Raw genomic sequence first — 27,418 nt, forward strand, 5'->3', positions numbered from 1 at the left:
TGTCTTTTGGAGATCAATCCTTTTATCGGTCCTACTGTATATTTGGTGTCTTTCTGAGATGTCTTAAATCTTAGTGACTTTGATTCAGTGCAGTCTCCAGCGGAACACAGGCTACCTGGCGATCGGCGTGACGAAAGGCTTCAGCTCCTGGGGCTCGTAGGCGCGGGCGAAGGCCCAGCACACATAGCTGGCGGCGTCTCGCACGTTGGAGCCGACGCTGCAGGCCCCACGCTTCTCGTCGTAGGTCAAAGCCTTCAGGATCACTGGCACCACTGAGGGATGAGCACAGATAGTCACCCACAAGGTTCTTTACAGCCAGCAAAAAGACAGGCACCTCATGTGGAATATTCTGTACGTCAGAGAAAACATGGCAGCATGGGAAACAGTCCTGAGGAGAGTGGACAGACACATTTCCGGGCGTAAGGGAGTGTCCCACCCTGACAGGCTATAGGAACTGAACCGCCTTAGTGTTGATAGCGGAGACTGTGAGGGGACCTGAACCAAATCTTCAAGACCCTCAAATGCCTTGACAAGTAATAATAATAATAATAATAATAATAATAATACATTTGCTTACACTTATATAGCGCTTTTCTGGACTCTCCACTCAAAGCGCTTGTCAACCCCCCAGTGAGCTTCTTCAGTATCAACAGTGAAACAAAAACTAGATGTAACACGTGGAAATGTGCTTTTAGGTTTGAGAACACGAGTCAGTTCCTTACAAGCTATCCAGCTATGTTGTTGAAGCCGATGATCTGGCTTCTATCAAGAATGGCAGGCGATAGATGAGATGCTCAGATCAATTAGTTACTAACTACCAAATGAAACAGGCTGGACAAATGAATTTGCTAGGAAACACTATTATGTTGCTAAGCTTTGGTAACAGCTGGCTTATTTCTTTTATTACGAATGAACAGCCGCAAAAGCACTGAAGTTTTTTTTTCAGTTGTTCTCACACTTCTGGAGCAGTGAGAGGAGCTGAGAATTTGTCTCGTGTACGACACACCGGCAGAATTCGATTGCCCATCACATAACTTGGGGAAAGGGACAGGAGCTGACAGATGCCAAGAGTCCCTAAAGTCCCTTTTCCCAAACAAGGAGAGGTGCCCTTCTGGAATTCTCGAATTCCCACAGAGATAGAGTTTTGGGAAAGTTCAGTGTGAGGCTCTAATTATCTATCCCGGGGGAAGGCAGATACATGGATTAGGCAAAAGCAGAGCTCATATGCAAAGTATCTACAGCCTTTAACAATTTTGAGCCTTAAAAAAGTATTTTGACATTTCTCTGGCTGAAAGAAAACTGTACAGTCATCTTAATACACTTTAACAATTTCTTGTTGGGACCTGAAGCAGGTGGTTACGTTTCATTAGAATGACAAGTGCTTCATTAAAGAGCGGCTGAAGAGAGGAGGCAGATGGGCAGAGATGTTACTGTCAGAGAAACTTGTCCAAATATAAACACTCCAAAATATTACAAGCACATCTGAAACAGTGCCACTGTGCTGTGAAATCTGGACAGCACTGTAATTGACACATTAGAATAATTCCTATATAAACTTTCAGAAATTCCTACAAAATTAATTTATTCTACACATGAGATCACATGTAGTGGCACGGTAGCGCCTGGGTTTAATTCCTGGGGTGCTGTCTGTGTGGAGTTAGTATGTTCTCTCCTTGTTCACATAGGTTTTCTCTGGGTGCTTCTATTTCCAACAACACTCCAAAGACATGCAGGTAGGTTAACTGGATTCTGGGAAAATTGGCGTGAGTGTGTTTGCGTCTGCCCTGCGATTGAAAGGTCCCGTCCAGCATATTGTTCAGTTTAATAAAGTGGTTAGAAAATGGGTGGATGGATGAGATTACCTGCTCCTAGGAATACAGTCCAAGTGTCCACTCATGGCTGACACTCCTACATGTTTGTTTGTTCAGACATCATTAAAACACATTTTGAAACTCGCTGACATTTATAAGGAAAATTGTTTCTTATAATAACTAAAATTATACCAGCTACAGCTGTAAATAATCATGATACTACTTTTGCACTTTAAACCCTACATTCCAAGAAACAGTATTATCGTTGTTTAGTTTCTGTCATTGCCTGCATGCCCACTGAACTGCTGCACAGGGACCATGGAAGAGCAGCCTGTAACCTACACAGTCCTACCCCAGGGCAGATAATAAGAGATAATGACAGTCTACACAGCCCTGAGGCCTTTATACAAAACAGCCAAATTTACTGCACTGTCTTTCTCTAGACAACAAAATCTTAGGAACATTAAAAGTAGCCAGTTATGGGACAAACCTATTCCCAGTAGAAAGGTTTGCTATAGGCCATTTCCTACATTTTTGCCAGGGTTTACATAGCACAGGTAAGTCGAATCTGCAGAGCAACAGCCCGACTGCAGGGCTGCCGTCCAGGTGGAGAGCTACAGGGTTCTCATTCAGAAAGGCACAGAGTCATCAAGACCGAGAATCATAAAACCTGGAACGGAAGCAGAGAAACAGCTGCCTGTTGCTCACTGAACACCTTGACAGTGAGTGAGAAGAAACCAGCACTTCATGGAGTCAGAGGGAACATGTGGGTTATCTCCATCTTGCAAACATACTGGTGCCCACAGCTCAACACTTTGCAGTGTGCAGACACAGTATCCACAGCTCAACACTCTGCATCTTATCATTTCTATGTTTAACCATTGGAACACAACAAGCTTAATCCCTACAAACCTCTACACTGAACAGGTGTCTGTGACCAGGGACTGAAAGCAAGAGATGTCCCTGCTACCCTGACTACATAGTGCTGTCAAGTGTGGCAGGGCTGTCAGGTGCGTGAAGCACCATGGCTCAAAGTCAGAATGAAATGGCGATTCACCTAGGCTGGGTCTGACAGCTCAGATACTCCATGTGCTGCCCTGTGGGCATTCACTGCCAGGGCTGACAGGAGTTGGAAGTGATTTTCAGAAACAGAATAATCCTTCCATTTTAACAACACTTGTTAAACTAATGACTAACGCACTACCTGTTGCTGATACTTAGGTAAGAGTGCTTTTGATACTATGCGTGCCCAATTTGCTTTGCTGTACTGAAAGAATAAAACTTTATATGTTCTTTTTATGTGTTGCTATAATAAGGAATGATATAACCCATTCTATACAGCTCTGCTACACACTGCTAAAAAAAGGGCTACACACTGGTAAAGAAGGAAGGTGGGCTTAAGCTGCCAAGAGGACAAGCAAACAAAAATTAGATAAATTAAGGGTGAAACCTTTGTAACAGACTCATAGCTATAGCCAAATGAAAAAAACCCCAACAAGGTCTGTCCTTCACTATCTACAGCACCGTAGTGTAAAGCAATATCAGAACCACACTGCTGTATTCATGAGGAAAATCAACACTGAAATCAAAACTAGTGCTCCAATAGGCCCCTTCCTGAAGGAAGGACAATATGTGTCCTTGAAAAAGTTAGAAATACTGTTGTCCTGGCGATATTTTATTAAAATGATTCTCAAAGTGAACAAATCACTTTCCTCCATGTTGTTTTAAAAAGGATGAGAATAAGGAACCAGTTCTCTTCCAGGGCTTCGGTCACTAGAGATCAGACACTGAGACATGACTGAAAACCATTTAATACCTCAGCAAAAGGAGGAAATGTAGCGCTTGAATTTGTCAACACCACCACTGGACAAGTACTGTACCTTTCCTACCTGATGACCAAGATAAAATACAATACACAATAATGCAGCCTGAGAAATACAAACCAAAGAAGGACATTGTGGTGTAACTCAATTCAATAGGAATGAATGATCCACTGGTGGCTACAAGGTGTTCCCACTGAAGACTGGACCCAGCAGGGATTTGGCAGGGGTGCTGCAGGGATACGATCCTCCGGATGGGAGACAGAATGCCAGTGACACTGCCTGGACTGCAGCTGCTCTAATACAGGAGCTTCACTACTCTGCATTCCTCCAAAGACGGGATCGGAGCACTCTGGCAGTTACTAGACCCAAGCGGCTCCCAAACTTCAACATGCTGTCTCTCCTTCCTCCAAAGAGAAGAGCAAACCACCAAGATTCTATCACAGCTTCTATCTTTTCTTCTCTCCCCGGCCTCTAGGTGCAGCATGGATTTGCATGGCTATTTCTGCACCAGCCCAGCAGTGTGCAACAGCTCTGTCTGCATTCCTCCTGGAGCACACCCTCAGGCTGCCAAAAAAACCCTGACGTCCCAATCTGGTTTGTGGAGCCCAAAAATGCAGTTGAACCTCACCTGCGGGTACTATGATCACCAGTCTGCCTTGGAGGCCAATTCCTTTTAAGAAGCAGGACAAAAGCACCAAGAATTATGTTGATGAGAGCAGTGAGGATGACAGTGAGAAGTCCCACCTGCTTTAAAAGTGTGTATGTCTCCTCTGGCTCGTGCTTTCTGTAGCTGTTACACAATATGCTTTCTGTGTGAGAGAAAGATAACATTTCCAACCTCATTCACCAACTTAGCAAGCAGATAATAGAAAGCATTGTTAACACTCACTACACACGTTCAATAAACTTTTGACGCCAAAGGCCATAGCACGTTTTCTTGGAAACTGGTGTGCTCATTTAAAAAAGGTCTTTTATTATTTGAATAAAAGGGAGCAGATACTGAAACTATGCAACATGCCAAACAGAAAGTGTTTCAGAACAAAAAGCGAGAAGAGAAGAACAAGAAGATATACTCATACACAGAACAACATCCTATCAGTCAAATGTCCTGTCATTTCTGAGATCTTGCTCAGGAAATGAGAACATCAATCAGGTTTTCTTTCATAGTGTCTTTCCCAGGTGCTGCAGGACAAAGACATGTGGGAGAAGCTCCTGATCAAAACACAGCACTTCCAGATATTTAAAAGGCAAATTTGTTCTAGTTTTCAGCATGGAATTCTCACTTATCTCTTAAAAAGACATTTATCGATTATATCTTAAAAAAAGATAACATATTGAAGCAGGTAAGATGGCATGCTTAGAATCTCATAAGACAGACAGAATTGGACAAAACGGCATAAATCTAATTTCAGTAAATAAGTGATTAATACGGATAAAAGAATCCAATGATAATATGCAGGAAATACTATGAAACTTAAATGTAATGTAGGAATTAGGAAGGTAAAAGCAATCTTTAAAGACTAATTGTTTCCTTATTATCAGATTTTTTTTTCATTTAGCTCATAATCACCAACAATATTATCAGAAATATGCTGTATTACTGACAATTTAATTATAATCCTGTATATATTCAATATAGCATTTTAGCACTTTTTAAAAAATTCTGACAGGATTATCATACAAAACATCTTGTGCACAATACAAGCCTTGTGGACTTCCTGAAGAATATGGTGGTGAAGAATTTTAGAGTTTGAGACAAGGATTGAGCCACTGACTCAACAGATCACTCTGAGGTACCTCCCTCCTTCCCCAGCCCACCTAGAATCTGCTACCAGAGGTCTGACACAGCATGAGATTCTGTGGAGCAGACACCTTGAATTTAGGATTAGGATTAGGAGGTAGCATCCACGTGAAACACCAGTTCAGAACAAAACAACTAAAATAATAATGAAATTGCAGTATAAGCTTTCTGTAGCTTTTTTTTAAGCCTTTAGATTGTTGCAGATTGATTGATTTAATTATCTAAACCTTCAGATTGATCTAAAGGATCTTTAGATTGCTGCAGAGGGTCTCTCTCAGACTTAGCTGAGCCTGTGGCCCTGCCAGGCACCTGTTTACAGCAACATTACCACCCACTTCTCCAGGGCAAGAAGCAGCGAAAGTGATGCCTGCCCGATCAGGTGTGGAGGTGAGGCTTGCAGAAAGCAAATGCACACGCACAAGTGTTGCTTCGGGCTGGAATAATATCAGGTGCATCTCTGCAGCCTCAGGGCTCTCCTGCTGTAGCTCAAATCCCTCCCACTGCTCAGAGTGCAGCTCAGTCTGAGAAAGACAGCGCAGAGAGCACAAGAACAGGAGCACCACTGACACAGCTACAGTGCAGGTAAGAGCAGCCTCTTTCAAAACTTTCTTAACTTATAATTTGTGGTTATTTGTCTGGAAGAGCCAGACGATTTATGTGTAGAAACCAGAGAGCACTTTAAAACAGGGAGAAAAAGTAAAAACAAATGTAAAAATAAGAAGAAAGGCTTAATTTCATATTTTAAAAATGGATACAAAATTTCTTTAACTAAATACTGCAATTACCGCATTCAAAGTTATGGTCCCTGAAAAAATAAGGTAAACGGGAAAAGGTATTTAAAAAAGTTTAATTGAAAATTAATGTCTGTTTTTAGTTTTCTTGACGATTTTAAGAAATTAGACCTCTCAGAAGAGTGCAATGTGTACAATATGCTTGTCTTATTGACAGAACAGACAGCGAACACTTCAAGGACAGTTCAAACAGAATCAGACCAATCAGTCCACAGCACCAAAGACAAAGCAGCAGTTTACTTTTGTAAGTATTGTCTTTACCTAATGAAATGTGTAGCCATACAGATGAAGCTGGACAGTACGCCTGTTTTAACTGTAAAACAGCTGTGTGGTTCTCCTGAGCTGCGGTGGCCAGGACTGTGCTGTGCACCTGTTACTGCACTTGCTGAGCAGCTCTCACCCTGCCTTTGTCTCTGCTGACAAACTAACACAAACAAAACCAAAACAAAGGCCACTGAGACAGCCACTAAGACTAATATACTCTCAGCATGACACAAACTGCTTCTGAAATTGACGATTTTCTTTTTCCTATGAAATAAATGATATATGACCAAATATATACATATATAATGAATATTAATATATACTGTATAGGAACAAGTAGGTGTTTATTCCATGCTGAAAAGAGAAGAAAAGAAACACAATGTTTCAGATGTGGAGCCATCTTCAGATATATCCATATATATATACACATTTCAAACATAATAAATAAATTAGGTTTTTAAGGGTCTGACGTGCTTTAAATCTAATATGAAACAACCTTTTTATTAACGATGAACAAGTTAGGAGAGCAGAGTGAGAAACTGCGCTACCGCACACAGTGCTGTGGAGTTGTAGCTGAACACTGTAGCCAGCCACCACTGCCGCTGCCTCCCACCCCCACAGCCCTGCTCCAGGACACAGGGCACGAACCACAGATCTGTGGCCCTTTCCCCTGGAACGGCTCCCCCCGAGATTTAAGTTTGTCAGACTTTTGTTTAAGACACTCAAACCCATAGTGGGAGTGGTAAGTAATCCTGTGTCTGAAAAACTGGAGTGTCAGCTTCTTGCGACACTGCGTCAGAGCCGTTCCTTGGGTGGCGCATCGAAACTCAGCCACCGACAGGCAGCCTTCAAGGGACAGAGGCAGGAAAGCCGCCCAGGTTACATTCTGCCTGCTTCACACACATTCTAACTGAAGCAATTGATGCTTTTGAACATCTGGATAACACGATAAAAAGAGCAGATTACTCACTTATCATTCATGTTAATGCATTGAATTTATTTTTTAAAAAACTTTACTGCATTACTGAATTAAATATATTACTCAGAATAAATTATCTTTTTTGCACAAAAAAGTTTAAGAACAAAAAAAAAAACAGAATGACGAAACGTTTAAAAAATGTCAGGGTGAAAGCCTGTTCTGGAAATCCGCAAATACTGTAAGTCTTTGTTGAATTTTCTGAACTATGTCTAGACAATGTTAAAGTGAATAAATATCAGTCTGGGTAAAAACTATAGCTTGAAATAAATATCCATTATTCTATAGGCAATGCATTATCTAACACCTGCTATTTTTATTTAGAGGGACAATTACATAATCTGCAATTAGATACTCTAAGTCCTAAACAGTCATTTCTTCATCTCAACCTGGACAGAAGTTGACAAAATATTCAAAAACTCATTTTCACCATGACTGGAAAATCTAACAGTGAAATCTAAACGATAGCCCTTTGGATCAAGGAACAATTATCCACAAGTAACTCATCCTTAACAACAGGAGAATAGTCAGCTGTAACTTCCCCATATTATTAAATAACTGTGATCTCAGTCAATGCAGTAAAGTGCCTTCACGCCTAAAAAAAATTGAAAGCAACACAATAACCCTAAATTATTTCCAAAAGACTTTTTAAATTTGATCAGTAAGAAGTTTACAAATAGAAATTCTTAGGTATCCTGACTGGATATTAAGCTACTGTCAAAACAGTTTAATTTACGTCTATTAAAATCGCATCTGATTTGTGACAAAATAAGTGGTTAACATGCTGGTATATACCGGCCCATCCATCCGCCCCAGCCTTAGTCAGGTCTGGGGCAGGAGAGTGCACGACCACCCAACACAAAGCCTCCTAGATAAAGCAACACAATTTAAACGAGATACACATCCAGCTCTTACTTTGAATACACATTTCCTTTTGAAATTATTAGGTTATGCTCTAATCAAGATTACAAATTAGTAAAATGTTAGCTAATTGCTACCACAGAATGTTCATGAAGCAACACACTGGCAGTTTACTATTTTAGGTAATAATTATGGATAGCAAAAGTGTTACTGCACAGTGAAAAGCCTCTTCCCTTTCAGCCGGTGACAGAGTCAATGACATATTGCACAGTATCCTATCAACAGGATCATTTGTCTCAAATCCTTTTTAGGTTTAAAATTTCTCAACAGACCACCTGAGTAAAACCAATGCCTTCACTCAAGGGATTATTTTTTTTCTACATTAATTACCATAGTCATTTCATCCTAAGCACACTGTTAGAAAGCAGCTATTACCTTCTCAACAGAAACTCATTTACAGTTTTGTGATATGAAGCCATGATTGGACAGACTTTCTAGTTTTGATAAAGGATGAAATCATCAGGTTTTGGTCTGTGTCAAACATCCTGCAGGTGAAGTCATGAGAAACAGGCTGCAGGAGATTCTCACGCCTCCAGAAGAGGTTTGTATCAGTGAGACATGTTGCTACAGGCCTGTGCCACTTACTCGGCAAAACACTTCTGTTTCTAAATAAAATGATCTTCTTTGGCCCTCAGACAAGGCAGCTGAACCACAGAAAGCTATTTGGTAATAAAATTCACCTGCGGATACAGAGATTTACCTAAGAAAGGTCTGAGTTGTACTTTAACACCCTTATTAATAGCATGGGAGGTTCACAATGGCATTTTACTCCCTTCCCCAGGAAAACCATTAAAAAGAGAACTACCCACAAGAACGGTGCAGAGGCCTATTCAGGTAGCTCAAATTAATATTGATATAGTGGTATCAGTCTAAATACTGGCCATCAAAAACAATACCAAAAAGGTGATGAGAAAAAGAGAGTATACCATTTATTTATACGATAAAGCACAAAATCCTCATATGCTTATTTAAAATAACATTGCATATATGTAGTATTGTACATAAATTCCGCAATTCTCCCAGCTTGCCTCACTAACATTAAACATGTTTTGTTTCAGAGGCCCTGAGCTCCAGTGAAGACTTGCTTATCTGTAAACACTCAGAAGCGGGATAAAATCCCATCCGACTGGCTTCATCCTTCAGCAAAGGAAGCTCAAACCGACGCACAGGAGCAGCGGCAGAAGACCAAGGACAGGACAGCAGTCCTGCAGCCCTTCCAGCAATATGAGCAGCACAAAAGAACGCAAGCCTAAGAAGCCTCACTATATCCCAAGACCTCCAGGTAAACCATTCAAGTACCACTGCTTCCAGTGTCCCTTCACCTGCAATGAAAAATCTCATTTATTTAACCACATGAAGTACAACCTGTGCAGAAACTCCATAACCCTGGTGTCAGAGCAGGACCGTTCTGGGAAGCCGGCAAAGCCAGCTGCCGCAGACCCCTCCCTCAGGGTGTCAGCCGAGCCCACGGACAAACACTCGATCCCGGCAGCTGAAGAAAGCGTGTCCGCAAAGGACGATGCTCTACCTGAGCAGAGAATCACGGAGGAGCCGGAAGAGGAAGCTCAGAGTCAGAGAAGAAGGGGGTCTCAGAGCCCCACAGGGTCCCTGCAGAGAGATCTGAAGGTACGGCTGCCAGAGAGCAGAATGGACAAGCAGCCCGAGCCCATACCGAGGCCCTCCGCCTTTGTTCCCATCGCAGCCCACCGGCCAGTTGACAGGACAGACAACAGAGACATGCCGCCCTTCCACAAACCAGAGGGACCTGCTCCGGCTCTCTCCTTCAAACCTACATATTATCATCCCAGTGCCGCTTGGAGAGCTACCCCAGGATTTGTCCCACCAGAGTTTTCTCACAAATCATCACCTGGCAAAGTCGTCGGCCCTACCAACTACCCGTCGGCTGTGATGCCTGAATACACCCCCTACATCTTTGCAGAACATCCCATGACAGCGATCTACCAGCCATATCTAATCCCTGGAAATCCCCACGAGCATGAAGGCACCCCCTTTTCCTCTTACTTCATAGACCCTCAGAGGTCCATGTTTCCCCATGTGTTTCCAGCCCCAACGATCCCACTCCCAAGCCCTTTGCCTCCTTCTGCCCTGGAGAATCCCTACAGGCTCTACCAGTCTGTCCACCAGGCTCCCCCCATCCACTATGGAATGTATCGGCCTCCACACACCCATGAGCCCTCGTTTCAGGACTTTCCCACAAAGTCCCTTCTCCCGGTAGAAGGGTATGGCAGAGACGTGGGAGCAGGGGAGTGCAACCGATACCCTGGCTCGCGGAGCCCGGCCACAACTGACACTCACAGCAAACATGCCAAAGACTTCCCCAGGCCTGCTGGGAGCTCAGCCACAGGAAGCCAGGAGCAGGGGGCAGAGAGCGAGATGAAAATGAGCCCCAGAGCGGGCTGTGCTGCTTCAGGCTCCCCAGACAGGCCCAGCCCCACCGGGTTCACTCAGAACGACCCCGTTTCTGACAGCCACCACCCCGCCTTCGAGTCAGGCAGGCCTCACTCCCACCTACCAGGAGACAGCCTCGCTCTCAAGAGGATAGCAGACCCACCGAGTCCTCCTCCTGCAGCTTCGCAGAAAGACACCAGGCGGCCAGCAGAAAGGTAACTGCAAACTGTTGCCCACAAAAACCTTGTCACATGTGCACACAACGGCCTGATATTGGAAAAAGGTTTAAAATTTATAATTGGAAAAGGGTCAGTTACTTGAAATGTTTGTATCTTAATATGGGTTATGGCTTTAATTTTGCAGAATATTTTAACAAAACCGCCAGGAATATTAAGCAAAAAAATATTAAAATACATCTTTAGACAACTACAAAATTAAGCTTCTTTAAGAAATACCAAATCAGGGCTTTATTCATATTTTTTTCAGGGCTTTGAAAATAAGTTCTGTAATGAAGGTAATGAAAACCAACACCTTTTCTATTCTTCTTCTGCTTACAGCTCTGCAGAAAGCCGAGGACAGGCATCAAATACATTTGATCCCTGCAGCTCGCAGGGGACATCAGAGACTGAGGAAGAAGATGAGGTTCCTCTGAATCTTTCCAAGAAGCATCATGTTGTGGAGGGGGAACACGTTATAACCCTTCCAGTCAGCAGGGGGAGCTCTCCAGGGACAGGGGATAAGCACGACATGCAGGACATGCCTTTGAACCTCTCTTTGAGGGCTTGTGCCAGCCAGTCTAAACCTCCCAGCCCAGCATCCTGCTCCCTGGAAGCTCCCCCACACAGCCCAACACCGGTGCAGATGGAGAGGGGGTCAGGTGGGCAGTACGCCCCATCCTCCCCCCAGCTGGAGAGCATCGATGAGCAGAAGCAGACTGCAGCCTTCGCACTCTGCCAGCTGGCCAGCTCCAGCACCCGCACTGTGAACCCAGAGCCAGCCCCATCTCTTCCTCAGGGGAATCCTGGGAACAAAGTAGCTCAATGTGGGAACTCTCTGCCGCCCTCTGGGACCCCAGATGCACAGACAGTGGTACACAGGTCCTCAGACAAAGGCCAGAAAAGACCCAGCTGTGAGGAACCCTGCACATTTCCACAGAGCACTAAGAAATCCAAGACTGAGACCAATAGGACCCTGAGGAAGAGACCACGCTGCTCATGAAGAGCAATTACCTGGTGTGTTTTGACTGAATTGTTTATTTGTTTTTAACATACTGCTTTAAATTTTATTTTGTTGTTGTCCCCCTTTTCATATACAACTCAAAACTTATAAACATAGTTAAAATTATTGTACAACTCTTATTGACTCTTATTTGTATTGTATCAAATTAAGGTCTTCATTTTTCCATCTTTAAAATTGGTACTTAAAACTCAGTACAAGCAACTGTAACAGTCTAAGCACCCAAAAAAATAAAATAAACCAGGCCACATGACACATGTAATGTTTTAAAAATACAAAATGAAAGAAATAAGATACACAATGTTTAAATGATCCTTAGCCAAAGACAAGCTTTTTCGCATTTTTGATGTTAAAAAAAATCAATTGCAACATCGAATTTCTGTTTATAAGTAAATTTAATACATGCATTTAGATTTCATTTGATTTCTTTAAAGGTATTGCAATTAAATCTAAATACAGCAAACACAGCTTTGAGGTAACCCACATGATTGTTCTTACACAAGTGGGGCCTTTGAACAAAACTCTGTGCCGACAAGGACAGTGGACTGTTCTTGCCTTTACTAGTTTCGCTGTCAGGGACAGATGTCATTCAAGGACTGTTATTTAAGCTACAATACAAAACATATTTATTTCTGCCAAGGGTAAAGCACTAGGTGGTGGAAAACTGTAAATAAAATGTGAATATAAAAATGAAAAATAAAGGATGAAAAACAAAAACATTTTCAGTTTTCTTGAATTAACTTTAGAACATAAATTGTACAGAAAGAAATATGTATGAAATAAAAAAAGAAATAGGTTCTTATTCTGGGTTTCCTTTGTTACGTTCTCAAAACGCATGTGTCAGGAAACACTGCTAATGAGACAAGCAGGGGCTCCACCGAGCAGCCTTCTGCAGTATAAACCTGCTAACAATGGTGCAGCTTACAGCTTACACTGAGCAAGAAAAGCCTCGGCAGCCACTGCATGAGCTGATTTGATGAAAGGAGTAAAGTGAGGTCACTGTAGTGTTTAGCAGAGCGATGACGATTTAGATACGCAATATTCTACTGCAGATGTATATGTCCATAAACTTGAAAACAGCTTTTCATTTATTCTTCTTTTAAACAAAAGTACATCACATGCACACCTAGCACTTCAAAATGACAGCCAGTAAAACAGACCAGCACAGGTCTGACGGCGAGACGTACCGTCTGTGAGCCGCGATGGGAGCAGCAGTCCTCTCCTGCCCAGCTCCGCCAGGGCCAGGCACCCCCCATGCCAGGCATTGTCAGTCTCCTGGAAACTGCAGAGACAGATCGCCTGAGCCTCGACACACAGCAGATTACTCTCCCTAGCCATCTCATGTCCACCTCTGTGATGCTGTTCTTTTAAGTCTGTACTTTCTGCAAACAAACAGTCCCCTAGAGAAGAGCACAACTCTTGACCAGTGTCTCAATCTGTGTGATGCCACAGCCTTTTCACAGGGTTCCTAAACTACTGCGGACTGTTTGAGCAGTTCAGGCCATTTTCTCCTGTTAGTGTTAGCTTTGTGCATACTGTACACCGTTTTAACTATTGGACCTACTTGTATAGTTTAAAGGCTTTACATGAAATTGTTCTATGGAACAACTCACTCTGTTCAGTACATAACAATGCAACAAGGTCAGTGGTCTAACTTGTTTCCATGGGGTACTGACAACAGATCAGTTTAATTTACTGATTTTTTAAAAACTGTTTGATAACCCTACTTTAGAGTAATTTTGTCTGTTGCACGTTACATGCCAACCAAAATAATTACTAACATCTAATGATGTAAACTGATAATCTATACACATTGTTACACATAGCATATGTGAGGCAAAATATGTCACATACCTGAATAAAATGGTGTGCTAAAAAGGTAGATTCTATGTGTCTCTATAATACCTCACTACTAATGATGTCAAGTAAACAAAATAATGCAAACATTTAGCATCACCCAGATTTTATTAAATCAATATTTTACTTTTACTTTAACAAAAGGGGATTTACAACATCTTGAAAGAATACTCCATAAAGACATAGATTCGAGCAGAGATTAACTATACAATAACACATGAAAAAGGTTTTGGCTGTAGAGCTTCTTCACGTTTGAGCCTTTTTAGCCTTCTTTACACCTGAGCCACTGGACGCGTTTTCTTTTTGCTTTCCCGGGGAGAATTCGGACATTGCTTATGTTTGCAGTATGTTCTGTGTCGGTATCAGTGGGCCAGACGGATAGGCGGACAGAAATAAAGTTACAAACACAATGTGGCCATTTGGCCTACGTATTCCAAAATCATTCTAGAGGCTCTCTATGCATCTATCCATCCATTTCTAACCACTCTAACCAATTCAGGGTCACAGGGGAGACAGACCTTCTCCCCGTCTTTAGGCTGGAGGAGGAAACGTGAGCAGGCGATGGAAACCCACATGAACACGGGCCGAATGTACAAACTCCACGCAGCCAGGACCTCAGGTATTGAACCCAGGGTCCCAGCGCTGCGAGAACACACACAAGATCACGTCACCAGCGCATGGTACAAGGAAATGTACACAATGTTCCACATAATAAAGTGGATACACTACTTTTAACAGTTACGTCCGCAATGGATTTAATGGAGCAGAACGTAAACTACGACAGGGAGTGGGATTTTATTAAATCTTATTCATAAAAAATACTGAAAAGAATGACCACACCAGCAAGAAGGTTGCCATGGAATTGTCACTAAGAAGTATTGCTCTAGAGCAGGGGTTCCCACCAGGGGTTCATGAACCCCTAGGGGTTCGTGATGGTACTGCAGGGGGTTCGTGAGATCGTGATGGAAATGTCAATGTCAAATTAAATTCAATTAAAAACATTTTTTTTTAAATTAAAATCCATTACATTAAACAATCAAATGTAACACTTTACCGTGACTTTATATGCAAAATCAAAGACAGAATAAGCTGATAGAATTAGCCTATTTGTTGAATGCCATGTGATCATATGTTGTTAGCGCGTCTTAATCATACGTAATCATGTGTATCAAAATGGACAGATTCATTGTTAATAAAAGAAAATCACCAGAAGAAGGCCTTTTAAAGGCATTCAACACAAACACGTCCCACGGTTTAACTGTGACGGAGGAGGGTTAACTGATTGATCTCAGTAAGGACGTTTTTTTGCATCAGACCTACCGGAGCTGTGGACGTGACTTAACATCATTTTGGTTGGGCACTGCTGTTTCATTCACGTACCCTGAGCTCACACAAAAAGCCTTGAAAATTATTTTACCGTTTGCAACCACATACTTATGAGAGTGTGGATGTTCGGTACTGGGAGCAATAAAAAAGCAGAGATCAAAGCTTGATGTGAAAGATGAGATGAGAGTATGTCTGTCAAAGATTGTCCCCAGGATTGATGATCTGTGCAAGACTCACCAGGCACAGGTGTCCCATTAAAAAGGTAGGTCTATGCCAGTGCAAATGAGCCATTGAGTGAGCTTTAAATGCTTGTTTTGAGTTGTTAAATAGTCCTTTTAATAAATAACAATGTAATAATAAGAATAAGAAAAACAACAGTATTAATATTAATATTTTACAAAGTGAAAAGAAGCATGTTAAGAGGGTTGCTGAAACATTTTCTACATTTATTGAAAAGTATGATTTAATTAATGATTTAGCTGTTTGTTGAGAAATACTGCTCTAGAGCAATATTATTCTGGATTGTGTTTTGGTGCATTAGCCTTCTATTGCACAGGTGCTTTTCAGGGTTTGGGGCAGTTCACATAGCTAGCATGCTTACTCCTGACTTATCTGTTATTGTAAACATTTTGTAGAACAAATGCAAACCTCTAGTCTAGCCAGGCTTCATCTAAAACAAAACATACCTGAAGCAATCAAGAACTGAACCGACCACTTCATCCGCAAGTTCTTTTGGAAGTCTTCCCGTCACCCTCCCAATGCTGCAGAAAGACAGGGGGGAATACAGCTGTTTTGCATCTGTTTATGTGACAGAAACTGCTTGATCAAGCTTCCATTCCAGTAATCAAGACAAAGTAACTCCACTATCAGTTAAAACTGAAAAGTTCCCTAGTCCCTTTCACATTTTTTGTCAAGGTAGTTACTGCTCTCAATACTGTACACTAGAAATCACTTGTTTCACAGGAAATTATTTTGATTTTCATCTTATAAAATAGAAAAATAGATGATGGGAAAGTAAATAAATAGTTTACACTAACGTTTGTAAATGTAAGACCTCAAATGAAACCATAACCATTTTTGTATGTGTGCTCTCTGTGGAAAGGCTAGAGACACTCACCCCTTGGCAGCAGACCAGCGAACTATAGTATCTTTGTCTTTCAATCCAACCAGCAGTTGTTCTACAATAAGAAAGAATGAAGGATATGCTAAACGGCAAGAAATGAACAAATGCTATTACATTTACAGGTCAGTTTCAGCATAAAAACTTCCAACGTGAAGTACACTCTCAATACTATACATAAACACTGGAGCTCTCATACAGATGAGGAATATTGCAAGTGTTGAGAAAAACAAATGTAATTTCTACCACTGTAACTTTGTCAAAGGTACAAATATTAGGCAATTAATACCTTGAATTAATTTGAGGAATAACAAAGTGGAAGAGTCTGTCATCACCCATATTAAAAGATATCTTCTTCTGCAGCACAAAGCACAGTCTGTTTGTCAGTTTGCAGTAGTGAGTGTAGGTTATTTGAAATAAAAAAAAACCCAAAAGTAGACCAGACTAAAGGAACAAGCATTCCTTCATGATAATACCTGCTGATGTTAATAAGCAATGGAGGAAATATCGCTACCAACTTGACTAAGAGCAGTCAAAGCCTTTACTAAAAGGACTATTAATAAAGAGCAAAGGAACAAATAAAGGTTTCCATACTCAAAATCAGAAGTGATGACGTGTTTCTCAGGTATCCTGAAGAAAGCTCAGTTGCTGAAACACTGCACTTGTTCTGCTTCAGTCAATGAACACTGACGCAGCTCCCCACCTGAACCTGATTAATAACTGCAGTTCTGTTCCATAAAGAGTGTTTGCTAACAGCTCTGCAGTGCATCCTTCACTGAAAGTGTATGTAAAGAAGCACAACGAAGGTCTCCTGCTTCTAAGTGAGTGATGCGCAGGGAGGCTGTGCTGACCTATGATGTTCTCAATCTCCTCAGGAACATCGTAGTCCTCCTCCTCCATGGGAGCAGTGCTGGGCTCTGCTGGACTGGAGGGCTGTGTGGACTGGGACAGGTTGGCTGCCAAGGACCGGCTTCCACGCTGGTACCTATGTGGAAAAAGACCATTACTGGAGCGGAGCAGTGGCACTGTGGATAAGGATCTGCACCTGTGGCTGGAAGGTTGCCAGTTTGTATCCCACGGCAAGCACGGCAAGAAATCCTACTCCGTTGGGCCCCTGAGCAAGGCCCTTAACCCCAACTGCTCCAGGGCCACCGTATAAATGGCTGACCCCGCGCTCTGATCCCAAGCTCCTCTCTCCCCGTCTGTGTGCCTGTGTGTCTCATGGAGAACAAGCTGGGGTATGTGAAAAGACAAATTCCTAATGCAGGAGGATGGACTGCATGTCATGCAGGCACACGGCCCCCACATGGGGCAGCATTTCAGCAGTGGGTAAAGTGGGCCACCTCCTCAATGTAAATAACTCTGAGATCCATCAGGATGAAAAGCTCTATATCAATGCAGGGAATTAATAGAATTATTAATAAGAACTCTGTCATGCTATGTTAAAACTGATAACAAGCTGCTTTTTGTTTGGTTGAATACCTCTGTAGGTTACCACACAGTTCTCTGTGAAATAACACAGGGAGTTTTGATTCTTCACCTGTGCCCAAAGAGTAGATCTTACACTCTTTTAAAGTTATTTCCAGAGCTACAACTGCCAAGTAAAGTACTGTATGTCTGCTTACTGTACAGAAACACCTTAGTGCAATACAAACCAGTATTTCCACCATCATCAAACATTCACAGAGCTGCACACATGTTGCTTTATTATTACTATATACGACCCTCCCCTGTGAGAAACGTACACAGATAAGGTCACTGATGATCTGCTCTAATCCTTTCCTCCAGCAACACTGGCCTGTTCCTGAAAAAACTTCCATCAGGGAAATCATAACAGCAGCTGGGGAGCCGTGTGGTATGTTATTCTCTTTCTGGTACAGACACCGACTCTCAGTCCTTTTATCTGCACAGTGTGGGTTTTAACTGCTAGATATTTAGTAGTAGCACAAACTGTAAAGCAATTTAAATCTGAATTGGTATTATGTCATCAAAATATTGAGAGAGACACACACTTATTTTAGCCGTACTATCAGATCATTGGTCTGAACCACAACCAGTACGGTGAAAAGGTTAACTAATGGCACGTGCATATGCCTGATATCTTCTTTTGATGAGAAGGACTTGTGTAGTAGCTAGCTAAAGAGCATCCAGCATAACTTTTAATATCTTCCAAAAACGTACGACAGAAACTAGATTGTTAATAAAACTGAAGACACCTAAACTACAACTACACTATTCTTAAAAGCTTAGCAGAAATAAAAGCAACAATATAATAATGGAAAATTGTAGCTTGCTAAATTGTTTAATTCCCTTTTAACACAATCAGCTGGGAAATCATATTTAGGGGTTGCTCCTTGCATGTTGTCAAAAGCCCGATATTTGCCTATGAACTCTGGGGGTCGATCTCTAAGTGAGACCTGACGCACCTCCACTTGGCCACTCGGGGCTTCAGGAGCGTCAGCCCCAGCCGCTGGATGAGCTTGACCCCCAGTTTGCGCAGCGTGGTCTGCTTGCTCTCCGCCAGCCTGCAGCTGTCAATGCACTGCAGCACTGTGGGGGCTGTGGAAAAGACAGAAGATGAGCGACACCTGCGTCACTGCAGAGCAGCATCTCATCTCAAATCATTTCAAGCCACACAGCTGAACTCACTCCGACCAAGGGGTAAGTAGATCCAAAGGTATGGCAATAAAGAAAATACCTACCATACTGCAAGAAATCATCTCTCTTTCCATGCTTGAAGAGCTGGGCCTGTAAAACACAAAATGGTTCAAGGGCTGCAAGATGCACTCTCTTTTGAAGACTAGAAAATCTAAAAAGTTGTACTATAATGTTAATTTTCATTTCATTTAAAAACTGTTACGCACCATTATAAAGGACATTTAAGTAAAAAAAGCAGTAGTTTTCCTGGTAAGATTTCAGGTTAATGTATCTTCAGGGTTTGAAAACTGGTATAACCATTTCCACAGTTACTATTGGAAGGATGGGAGTGAAAGGTGACAATCAAATTATTAATTCCAGTTTCCGAGACCCACAGTTCACGACATGCTCAAAACCAAATTTAAGGTGAATCAGACAGCATGAAACCTCTCTTCACAATCCAGTCTGACTTGAATTGAGAGAACCGCTCTCCAGTCTGGGCATGCCACCACTATGCTGAACTGTAACTCTTCACAACAGCTGCCTCTGTCTCTTCTAGACTGGTGAAGTCACATCTTGCTGCTGTTAGACATCACAAATAATGATTAACCAAGATTAATAGACATAATTTTTTGTTTTATTTATTTAACAGGAAGATAAGAGTGATTAGTTGAGATGATATCAAGTCAAGCTGTCCCGTGAGTATAATTTCCACATTTCTCCTCAGAATAGGATAAGTATTCAATTAAAAAACCAATAGGACAATTTTGTATTTCGGTGTAAATCAAAAGGTCAAAATGAAGATGAGTTCTTAACACAGATCGTGCACACTGGATTAGTGGAGTCTGGGGCCTATGGCTGAGGAGGTGCAGGTAGGATTGATCCTCGGGCTGTCAGACCACTCTCGTGCTGCAAGTCTGCAGGACAAACACAACAGTCCTGTTGGTATAAATGACACTGAATTTCAACTGGAGATCTCACTGTCAACCTTTAAGACAACATACCTATTGCTGTGAAAATCTGAGAAAATTCAATACTCATACAATTAATTTTTACTTCAAAAACAGCTCTCTAGAAGTTTGACAAGTAACCAGGTTGTGATAAACGATTCTCTCTCAATAAGGCAGGTGTAGAATAACATCTCTACATTCCTTCTATAAAGATCACTGCATATCACCCAAAATTACTGAGCCTCCAGGAGGGTTGATCTGAAATTAGCAGCAGATTTACATTCACTTCAATACTTCAATGGGATGGATTGTCTGAAACCATTTAATGCCAGACCTCAGCTCAGACAGGACACAGTTCCGTCTTTAACAGTGTACTGACTTGTGACAATGACAAACATGAAGCTGCTGAGGCAATGTTATTATACACAGCCAGGGTTGATGCCTGAGGCTCTTATAAAACACAAAACATACCAACTTTAAGTTTCCTTGAGCAAATTCTAACAGAGGATCCTGCCCCACAAAATAAAGTGCTTAGGATCTCTAACTTTTCTAGTTTCCCCTTTAAAAAACAAGTAAATTACACAATACAACCTTTTGTTGATCAGACCTGACAGACTGCTCTGAAACCGGTACTATGAGGAAGCCTGTGAGGTCTGAAGGCTATAGGCAGCCTTGGTGATAGCATCACTGTCACGCTATCCAGGGGAGCGCCATGCCCTGCGGCGCCACCACAGGACAGTCATCCTGCTTAATTACAAGCTTCAATAAAAATCTGTAGATGCAAGGCATGGAGACACAAAATCACTGCTCAAAACACTCACCGTTCAAGTCTAACAAGTTGATAAGGGCTTTCAGTGCTCTTACAAAAGGAAGCAAATAAAAAAAAAAAGTAAATGCAACAAATTAAAAATAGTAGAAAGCTAAAATAGTAACATAAATCTGTCAAGCTGCCTCTCTTTCTGAAAGGCATACCAGTTTACCACCCAGTCCTATGCCCTTACATGGTACTTTGTTTTTATACATAAATGTAAAACTGGTCTGAAAAACACTAGCATGTTCCCCCAGCATGGTACGAAATAGGTTTTCTGACAAGCTACCATGTTTTAGTGCTTCCAACAGTTTACTGAGACTCTACCTGCTGACGGTTCACCTGTTGTCACTCATGATGATCTAACAGGTGCACAAACCCCAGCCAAGCTAAGTACTTACAGCTTGCACGCTGAGACTCGCTGTCTGGGAACGCCATTAATAAACTACATCTTGTACACAAAGCTCTTTCAGGTGCACCCAAAACTTCGCTACAGGCTAAAACTGTTACTTGATTTACATCTTGGCTTGTGATGACATGTCTTCAGATCCAGACATACTATTGACTTCTCAGCAAAGAATATAACTTCTGGCAATCACATCAGAGGTTACATCTCGTAAATGAATTAAAGAATTAGAGTAGGTCCCCCAAAAAATAATATTATCTAACAGTATGTCTAAAATTTTGTAAATCGCAAGCTGTACAATAATTAACAAGAATGAACTGCAATAACAAAATGCACATCTTAACTAAGGACTAAACCTAGAATCTCTATCACTGTTTGACGGTGGAACCAAAACTCTACATTCATTTATATCTGATAAAACGCCACTCAGTGCCAGCCTAGGACCTACACAAAAGTCTACTGTCTATGGCTGGATGCAACCATGTCAAGATGACTGTTTCAGAATACAATGGCTGCGGTTCCTAAATCACCACAGATTATCATTAATAATGTGGCTTGAAGACTGAAAAAATAAAACATGGTTCTTGTTTGCACACCAGGTATTCTTGGAATTCACAGGCATTTGGAGATGCACCTTTCACCTACAGTGAAAGGGTTGTCCTACACAGGAGTGAACCAGCCATTTAACAGAGTCTGAAACATTCAGAATGAAACCTCATCCTTAACTGCGGCTGGAATCCGAAAATGCTGGGGAAGAAGCCCTGTTCTTACTGCAGGGCAGGAAAGAGCATGAACAGCCAACACAACTGAGCAACGTCTGCTGAGTGGGCTGGGCCTTGTGCACCGAAACAGAAAGTGAGAAACCACAAAGGACCTCCAAGATCCGTCCTTGGGATGAGATGTAAAACCGAGGTCCTGACTCTCTATGATCATAATCCCAGGGCGTTTCTCGAAAAGAGTAGGGGTGTAACCCTGGTGTCCTGGCCAAATTTCCCATTGGCCTTTACCAATCATGACCTCCTAATAATCCCCATCTATGAATTGGCTTCATTACTCTGTTCTCCTCCCCACTGATAGCTGATGTGTGGTGAGCATTCTGGCGCACCATGGCTGCCGTCGCATCATCCAGGTGGGGCTGCACATTGGTGGTGGTGGAGGGGAGACCCCATTACCTGTAAAGCGCTTTGAGTGGAGTGTCCAGAAAAGCGCTATATAAGTGTAAGCTTTTATTATTAAGTTAAATTACACTACACAACTGATGTATCTTACACCCTTTCACAATCACAATAAGTTTGGAAAGACTTTTATATTTATAAACCCAAAAATGCTAATGATACCAGGGCTAACTGTCTGCTTTACTAAGTTAGTTACCTGATTTATCATATTCCTCATAATCTGATACTGATTATTAAGAATCACAATATTCACCAGTGGTTGAATGGCCTTCTCTTATTTGTGATTAGATATGGCAAAGCTTCTCAAACATTATCCAAAAGTCACATTTGTTTACTGTAGTGGATCAGATAGACCAGATGAATTATTCTATGCCAATCCCCATACTTACATTTCAGGAAATCAATTTCTAAACAAGATCTAGTATGAAATCAATAGAGTTTTACTGGACCGCTTAATTCACGGGACTCTTCCTGGATAAGTGATTTGGAAAAACTGACCTTTGTGTAAACCTGCTCTGAAACCTAATATTAACAGTTACACTACAGAAAAATATTAAGCACATTAAAGTTGATAGAAACAGAGCTGTTGGTAAGCCTTGCTTTAAGAAGTGTTCAGTGAGCAGCTGAGCGGATGTGGAGGTGACTGTACCAGAGCCTGCAGCATGCCGTCCAGCACCACTGTGCCCTCCATCGTCAGCTCACTGGTTTGGGCCATGCAGGACAGGCTCCAGTCAAGGAAGGTGGCCAGATGCTTCTGCTTGACATCAGGGCGAACCACGAACCTGCAGGAAGAGCATCTTGATGTGACACTGCAGGCCCAGCAGAAACCTGCACACACCAGAGCTCCATGTGCATAAACATTCACACCCCCTGGCTCATCAATCATGTTCTGAAAGTCACTGTAAACGTTCAGAGATTCAAAACATAGCACCAATAAAGAGAAATACAATTATTGCATTTTTTGCACCAAAACCATATGGGTAGAGATTGTTGTAGCCGATGCAAAAACCTGTAAATACTGTCCTGTCAGAGACATTTTATGTAATCCTTGTCAAAGTATCCATTTAAAAGACCAATCATATTCTATTACAAGCCTTTCAAAGAGCTCAAAATCATCCCATGCTTAATAATGATCTTAACTAAAAAACTTATAAACCTGTAACTTATAAATACACAATGAGCAAAGACAGGGAAACAGTAATAAAATGTAACCAATTAAGTAAACAATTGAGCTAAATAAAATAATTAAGAGCACTAGATGAAATGAAAACTAGACATGAGGACCAGGGGTGAATATCAGTGACACTCTGAGCTCCATTCCAAATGCCATCCTGCCCTCTGCTGGTCAGGTCAGATATGATACATTATACAAGGGTAATAATTAAGGTAGAATCTGAAGTACAAACTAATGGAACAATGGTTTAAAATTGAAGTCGGAGTTTGTTAGTCTTTGTGTCAACTAGAAATGTTCATACTAACCAAGAATAAACTGTAAATGATTGACTTTATCAGGCTATGTGGAGAGAGTACTTACTGGTGTACTAGATGAAAATGGTTCTTTTTTTTTTTAAATGGTGCCTTTTAAAAATATGTATATAGAAACGAGCCAGAAGGACTTACTTTGACACAAGAACAGCTGCAGCATCTCTTCCCTTGTCACTGACTGTCAGGTATAACTGAAACAAAAAAAAAACCTCAAGCAAGCACTCAGCTGTGAGCTCTATGAAATGAACAGCACAAGATCCCAAAGTAAAGCAGAGGAATAAAACTGTCAGTCTACCTTGGCCACAGCGAGGATGCGGTCCATGACAGGAACTCGGCCGAGACCGGGCTCCCTGGCCAGGTGGCCGTCCAGACGAGAGAGGTCAAAGGGGATGAGACACGTCATGGAGAGCCACAGCAGCAGCATGTAGCGTGTCTCCCAGGTCTGCAAAACACCAGGACAAAGGACACTCATCACAGATGTCACTGAGCATGGAAACAGTCTGTGCTCTGGACAGCCAGAGCTTTGTTTTCTCACTGCAATTATGACAATGTCACATTATTACCTCCTTTAATAATTCTTCTGACAATACACTACTAGGGTATGAAACAGCATTAAACTAGAAATCATTGTGAACTATACTGTGCATGTCACTCTTCACTCAACTCATTTGAACTCATTTAGTAATATCTGCACTGCAAAAAGAGGGCTACTTCTGTTTATTTTCTTGCGCCTACACTGCATAATACCAATCAATCAAAACAATTTACAAAACAGAACTGCACTGCATCTGATTTGCTCCACAGAACTTCCAGTGAACCAGGACAATGGCCAGTGATACAGCCTCTTCTGTTATATAATTTCTCTATTTTTTTTCTCACAATCTTGTCACTGCTCCTTGTTCCAGAGGGGGGCAGTGGTATTTCCTTGCATGTTGTCAATGGTGGATTACACTATGAACACAGACTTTTTTTTAAAAGTGCTCTTTGGCTGTGGTTTAAAATGAATGCAGAGGAGGCCAAAGACGAGGGCTCACTTCATGGTCCTTTAGGTCCTGGCGGCAGAGGAGGTCCAGCACTGGCTGCACATCAGACACCTCATGAGGAAAGAGCTGCATGAAAATCTTGTGACCGCGCACCTGGCAAAGAAAGTTTTGGAGCATCAGGCACTGTTATCCAGAAACAGATCTCATTTATGATTTGCAAAGACTTTCAACACAAAAATAAAAGATACTTTAAAATCCACAGTACACCCCATGGTTTCTGATGAATCTACAAAAATATTGAAAAGTGCAGGAGAAGGATAATTAGTTAAGTAAATGATCAAGAATGTTTTTACTGCTAATGCTTAAATATTGGTATGAAAGCAGCATCTTTGACATTAGGATAGGAAGGATAAGCTATTGACAATATTAGTTGTAACAAAGAGCAAACTAATCCTTGCAAGGCTTCACTACTAAATAACTACATTTCTGCAAACTCATGAAATCAGCAGTTCCCCCTGTTAGCTGCCTGAGACTGTGCTGATAGCAGCAGACACGTCTCACCTTTGAGATGATGTAGACAAATTTAAAACCCAGATGCACCAAGGCTGGAGGAGATTTCTCACTCTGTATCATTTCCAACAACAGATCTAACATCCACTCTGAGATAAAAAACAAACAAGCATAAGCACTGTGTTATCATGGCACAATGTCGAAAAAATATTTAAGAATCTTTATAACAAAAAAGTCTTACTCCAGCTAGTTTAAAATTAACAAATACAAACAATAATTTAAGAAAGGTTAAAGTAACTTATAAAATGAATATAGACACCACCTACACAGAAAGATATTAAGCTGAAAAGAATAATAATCCTAACAAATAAGATCTGGACGGCATCCTGTGTAAATTGTGTCACATTAAATAGCTTTTTAAAATGCAGGCTATATTTTCCACTTTTAAAAAATACCTAGTCTACTACTACGAAAGAACAAAGGATAAGATGAAAGAACTAAGGAATTACAGGTAAAGCACTGTGAACAACCACAAGAAACAATATATTTCAGGTATTTAAATAAAGCAGCCTTAAAATGTTATAATTGATTTCTATAAATGACAGTCAAAGACAAAAAACACTCTTACCTAGATGTGGATCCAAGAGATGAGGTTGTTCCTGGTACTTATCCATTATAACTAGAAAAGTAAACATGTGAGGTTAAATGTAGATTCTTAAACTATTGAAAGCATTTAATAATTACTTTACTTAGTCCTGCAGACCTGCTCCTCAAAGGCAAACAAAGTGTCCTTGTTCTCATCACAGATCTTAATTACCTGAATTACTTGTCTACTTTTTCCTAGACCGTGAGGTGCTGCTATTTAAATGAGACCCACTGATCCTTGAGCTGTACCTCGAGTGCAAAGATACATCCACTAAAGCAAGCACAGGCTGCACACCTCTTGCACATCTAAACAACACTTTAACATCATTACTATTTCAAAAGATTTAATAGCCTTAATCCTGGTTAGTTGAATTCCTTGGATATGTTAGCAGGGGTAGCAGACTCAGTTCCTGGAGGGCTGAGTGTCTTCTCGTTTTTGTTACACCTGAGCTCGATAAATTATTTAATTAAGAGCATAATTGTTATCTGTTAGTGTCTGTATTCCTGCTCCCTGTGTCCCGGTGTCTGTGTCCCTGCTCCCTGTATCCCTGTTTGCCGTCTGTCACAGAGGTCTTTAGCTTTTCTCCTTCTGTTTCATAGGCCCCTTCTATCCTGGATCCTGTAATCATTGATAGCCACTCTTGCAGTTTTCATATGAAGCTTTGGCTTGTAAACACATAAATTATAATAATTTGCACTAAGAAACACAAAAATTGGTTCAATATGTGGTTGTTTTTCAGAATACAGAATACACCAGTATAGTTAACCGATAAGAAAGCATTCAGTGTCATAAAACTCGCTTTATTTCAACAAACCCATCTGTTTGCAGGATCACCGGCCATGGAAGAGCACAGTTAAGTGCAGCTGTGCTGCAGCATCGGGGACCGGCCGAGCAGTGCTCTTACCCAGGAAGCGCTGAGTGGTCATCTCTCTGGCGGACAGGTCCCCCTGCACCTGCGGCAGGCTGCCCAGCAGACCGCGGGTCTCGGCGGCCTCGCTGAACGCCGCCAGCACACCCCCCTGCGCCACCACCTCCGGCTCCTCTCCATCGCTGGCTGCGCTTTCCACGTCGTGCAAAGCCATTCCGCAAGATGCAAGAGGCGACAACGATACAAATCTCGGTGTTCAACTATGACCCGCGTCTGAGTTTTATTTCTCGCAGGAGTTGAAATCGGCACGAAAAAACTGTTCCAGAGGATCGCTTTTAATTATGCAGACGAGCAGTGCCGTTTTCAGTTCAATTCAGAGAAACTGACACTGATCTCACCGTGCATGCCTAAGGTATGTTCAGAACTGAAAAGGCAATCATTTTTAAGCGAGTACAATCAATTGCAGTCTTCTATTTAGATGTCAATTTTCCATGTGAACTGAACGTCCAACGAAAACAGAATTACCGGTAGCTTGACTTGTATTGTGAGTTTCAACTTTAACCTCTACACTAGTCAGCATGTACAGACAGCGAAATGGGACAAACAGGCTGGTCT

The 27,418-nt window shown here is 41.6% G+C and overlaps 2 protein-coding genes across 5 annotated transcripts in view; one reads left to right on the top strand and one right to left on the bottom strand.

The window, feature by feature from the left end:
• tbcd (tubulin folding cofactor D) overlaps positions 1–27,368 on the bottom strand; it is a 57,105-nt gene extending 29,737 nt beyond the window's left edge. Inside the window, exons 1-14 of the mRNA XM_006635517.3 lie at positions 26,840–27,368; positions 25,918–25,968; positions 25,341–25,438; positions 24,831–24,932; positions 24,092–24,238; positions 23,932–23,987; positions 22,961–23,093; positions 19,038–19,083; positions 18,762–18,894; positions 17,187–17,320; positions 16,333–16,393; positions 15,902–15,976; positions 13,220–13,314; positions 116–272 (exon numbers count right to left, since the gene is read on the bottom strand). Of these exons, the coding sequence (XP_006635580.2) occupies positions 116–272; positions 13,220–13,314; positions 15,902–15,976; positions 16,333–16,393; positions 17,187–17,320; positions 18,762–18,894; positions 19,038–19,083; positions 22,961–23,093; positions 23,932–23,987; positions 24,092–24,238; positions 24,831–24,932; positions 25,341–25,438; positions 25,918–25,968; positions 26,840–27,017 (1,466 nt within the window). The 5' untranslated portion in view covers positions 27,018–27,368. The remainder of the gene's footprint in view (positions 1–115; positions 273–13,219; positions 13,315–15,901; positions 15,977–16,332; positions 16,394–17,186; positions 17,321–18,761; positions 18,895–19,037; positions 19,084–22,960; positions 23,094–23,931; positions 23,988–24,091; positions 24,239–24,830; positions 24,933–25,340; positions 25,439–25,917; positions 25,969–26,839) is intronic.
• znf750 (zinc finger protein 750) lies at positions 5,939–12,749 on the top strand. Of its 4 annotated transcripts, XM_015356403.2 has the most exons (5): positions 5,939–6,017; positions 6,384–6,470; positions 8,879–8,928; positions 9,446–11,011; positions 11,354–12,749. In XM_015356403.2, exons 4-5 carry the CDS (start codon positions 9,612–9,614, stop codon positions 12,012–12,014), a joined length of 2,061 nt encoding a protein of 686 aa, XP_015211889.2. In that variant the 5' UTR covers positions 5,939–6,017; positions 6,384–6,470; positions 8,879–8,928; positions 9,446–9,611; the 3' UTR covers positions 12,015–12,749. The 4 variants fall into 4 exon arrangements, with proteins under 4 accessions (XP_015211889.2, XP_015211888.2, XP_015211891.2 ...); XM_015356402.2 differs by lacking the exon at positions 8,879–8,928; XM_015356404.2 differs by lacking the exon at positions 8,879–8,928 and having other exon boundaries at positions 5,969–6,017; positions 6,389–6,470.
• Positions 27,369–27,418: the final 50 nt, after the last annotated feature.

Source organism: Lepisosteus oculatus, chromosome 9 (genome assembly GCF_040954835.1).
Source record: "Lepisosteus oculatus isolate fLepOcu1 chromosome 9, fLepOcu1.hap2, whole genome shotgun sequence".
In the NCBI taxonomy this organism is placed as follows: domain Eukaryota; kingdom Metazoa; phylum Chordata; class Actinopteri; order Semionotiformes; family Lepisosteidae; genus Lepisosteus; species Lepisosteus oculatus.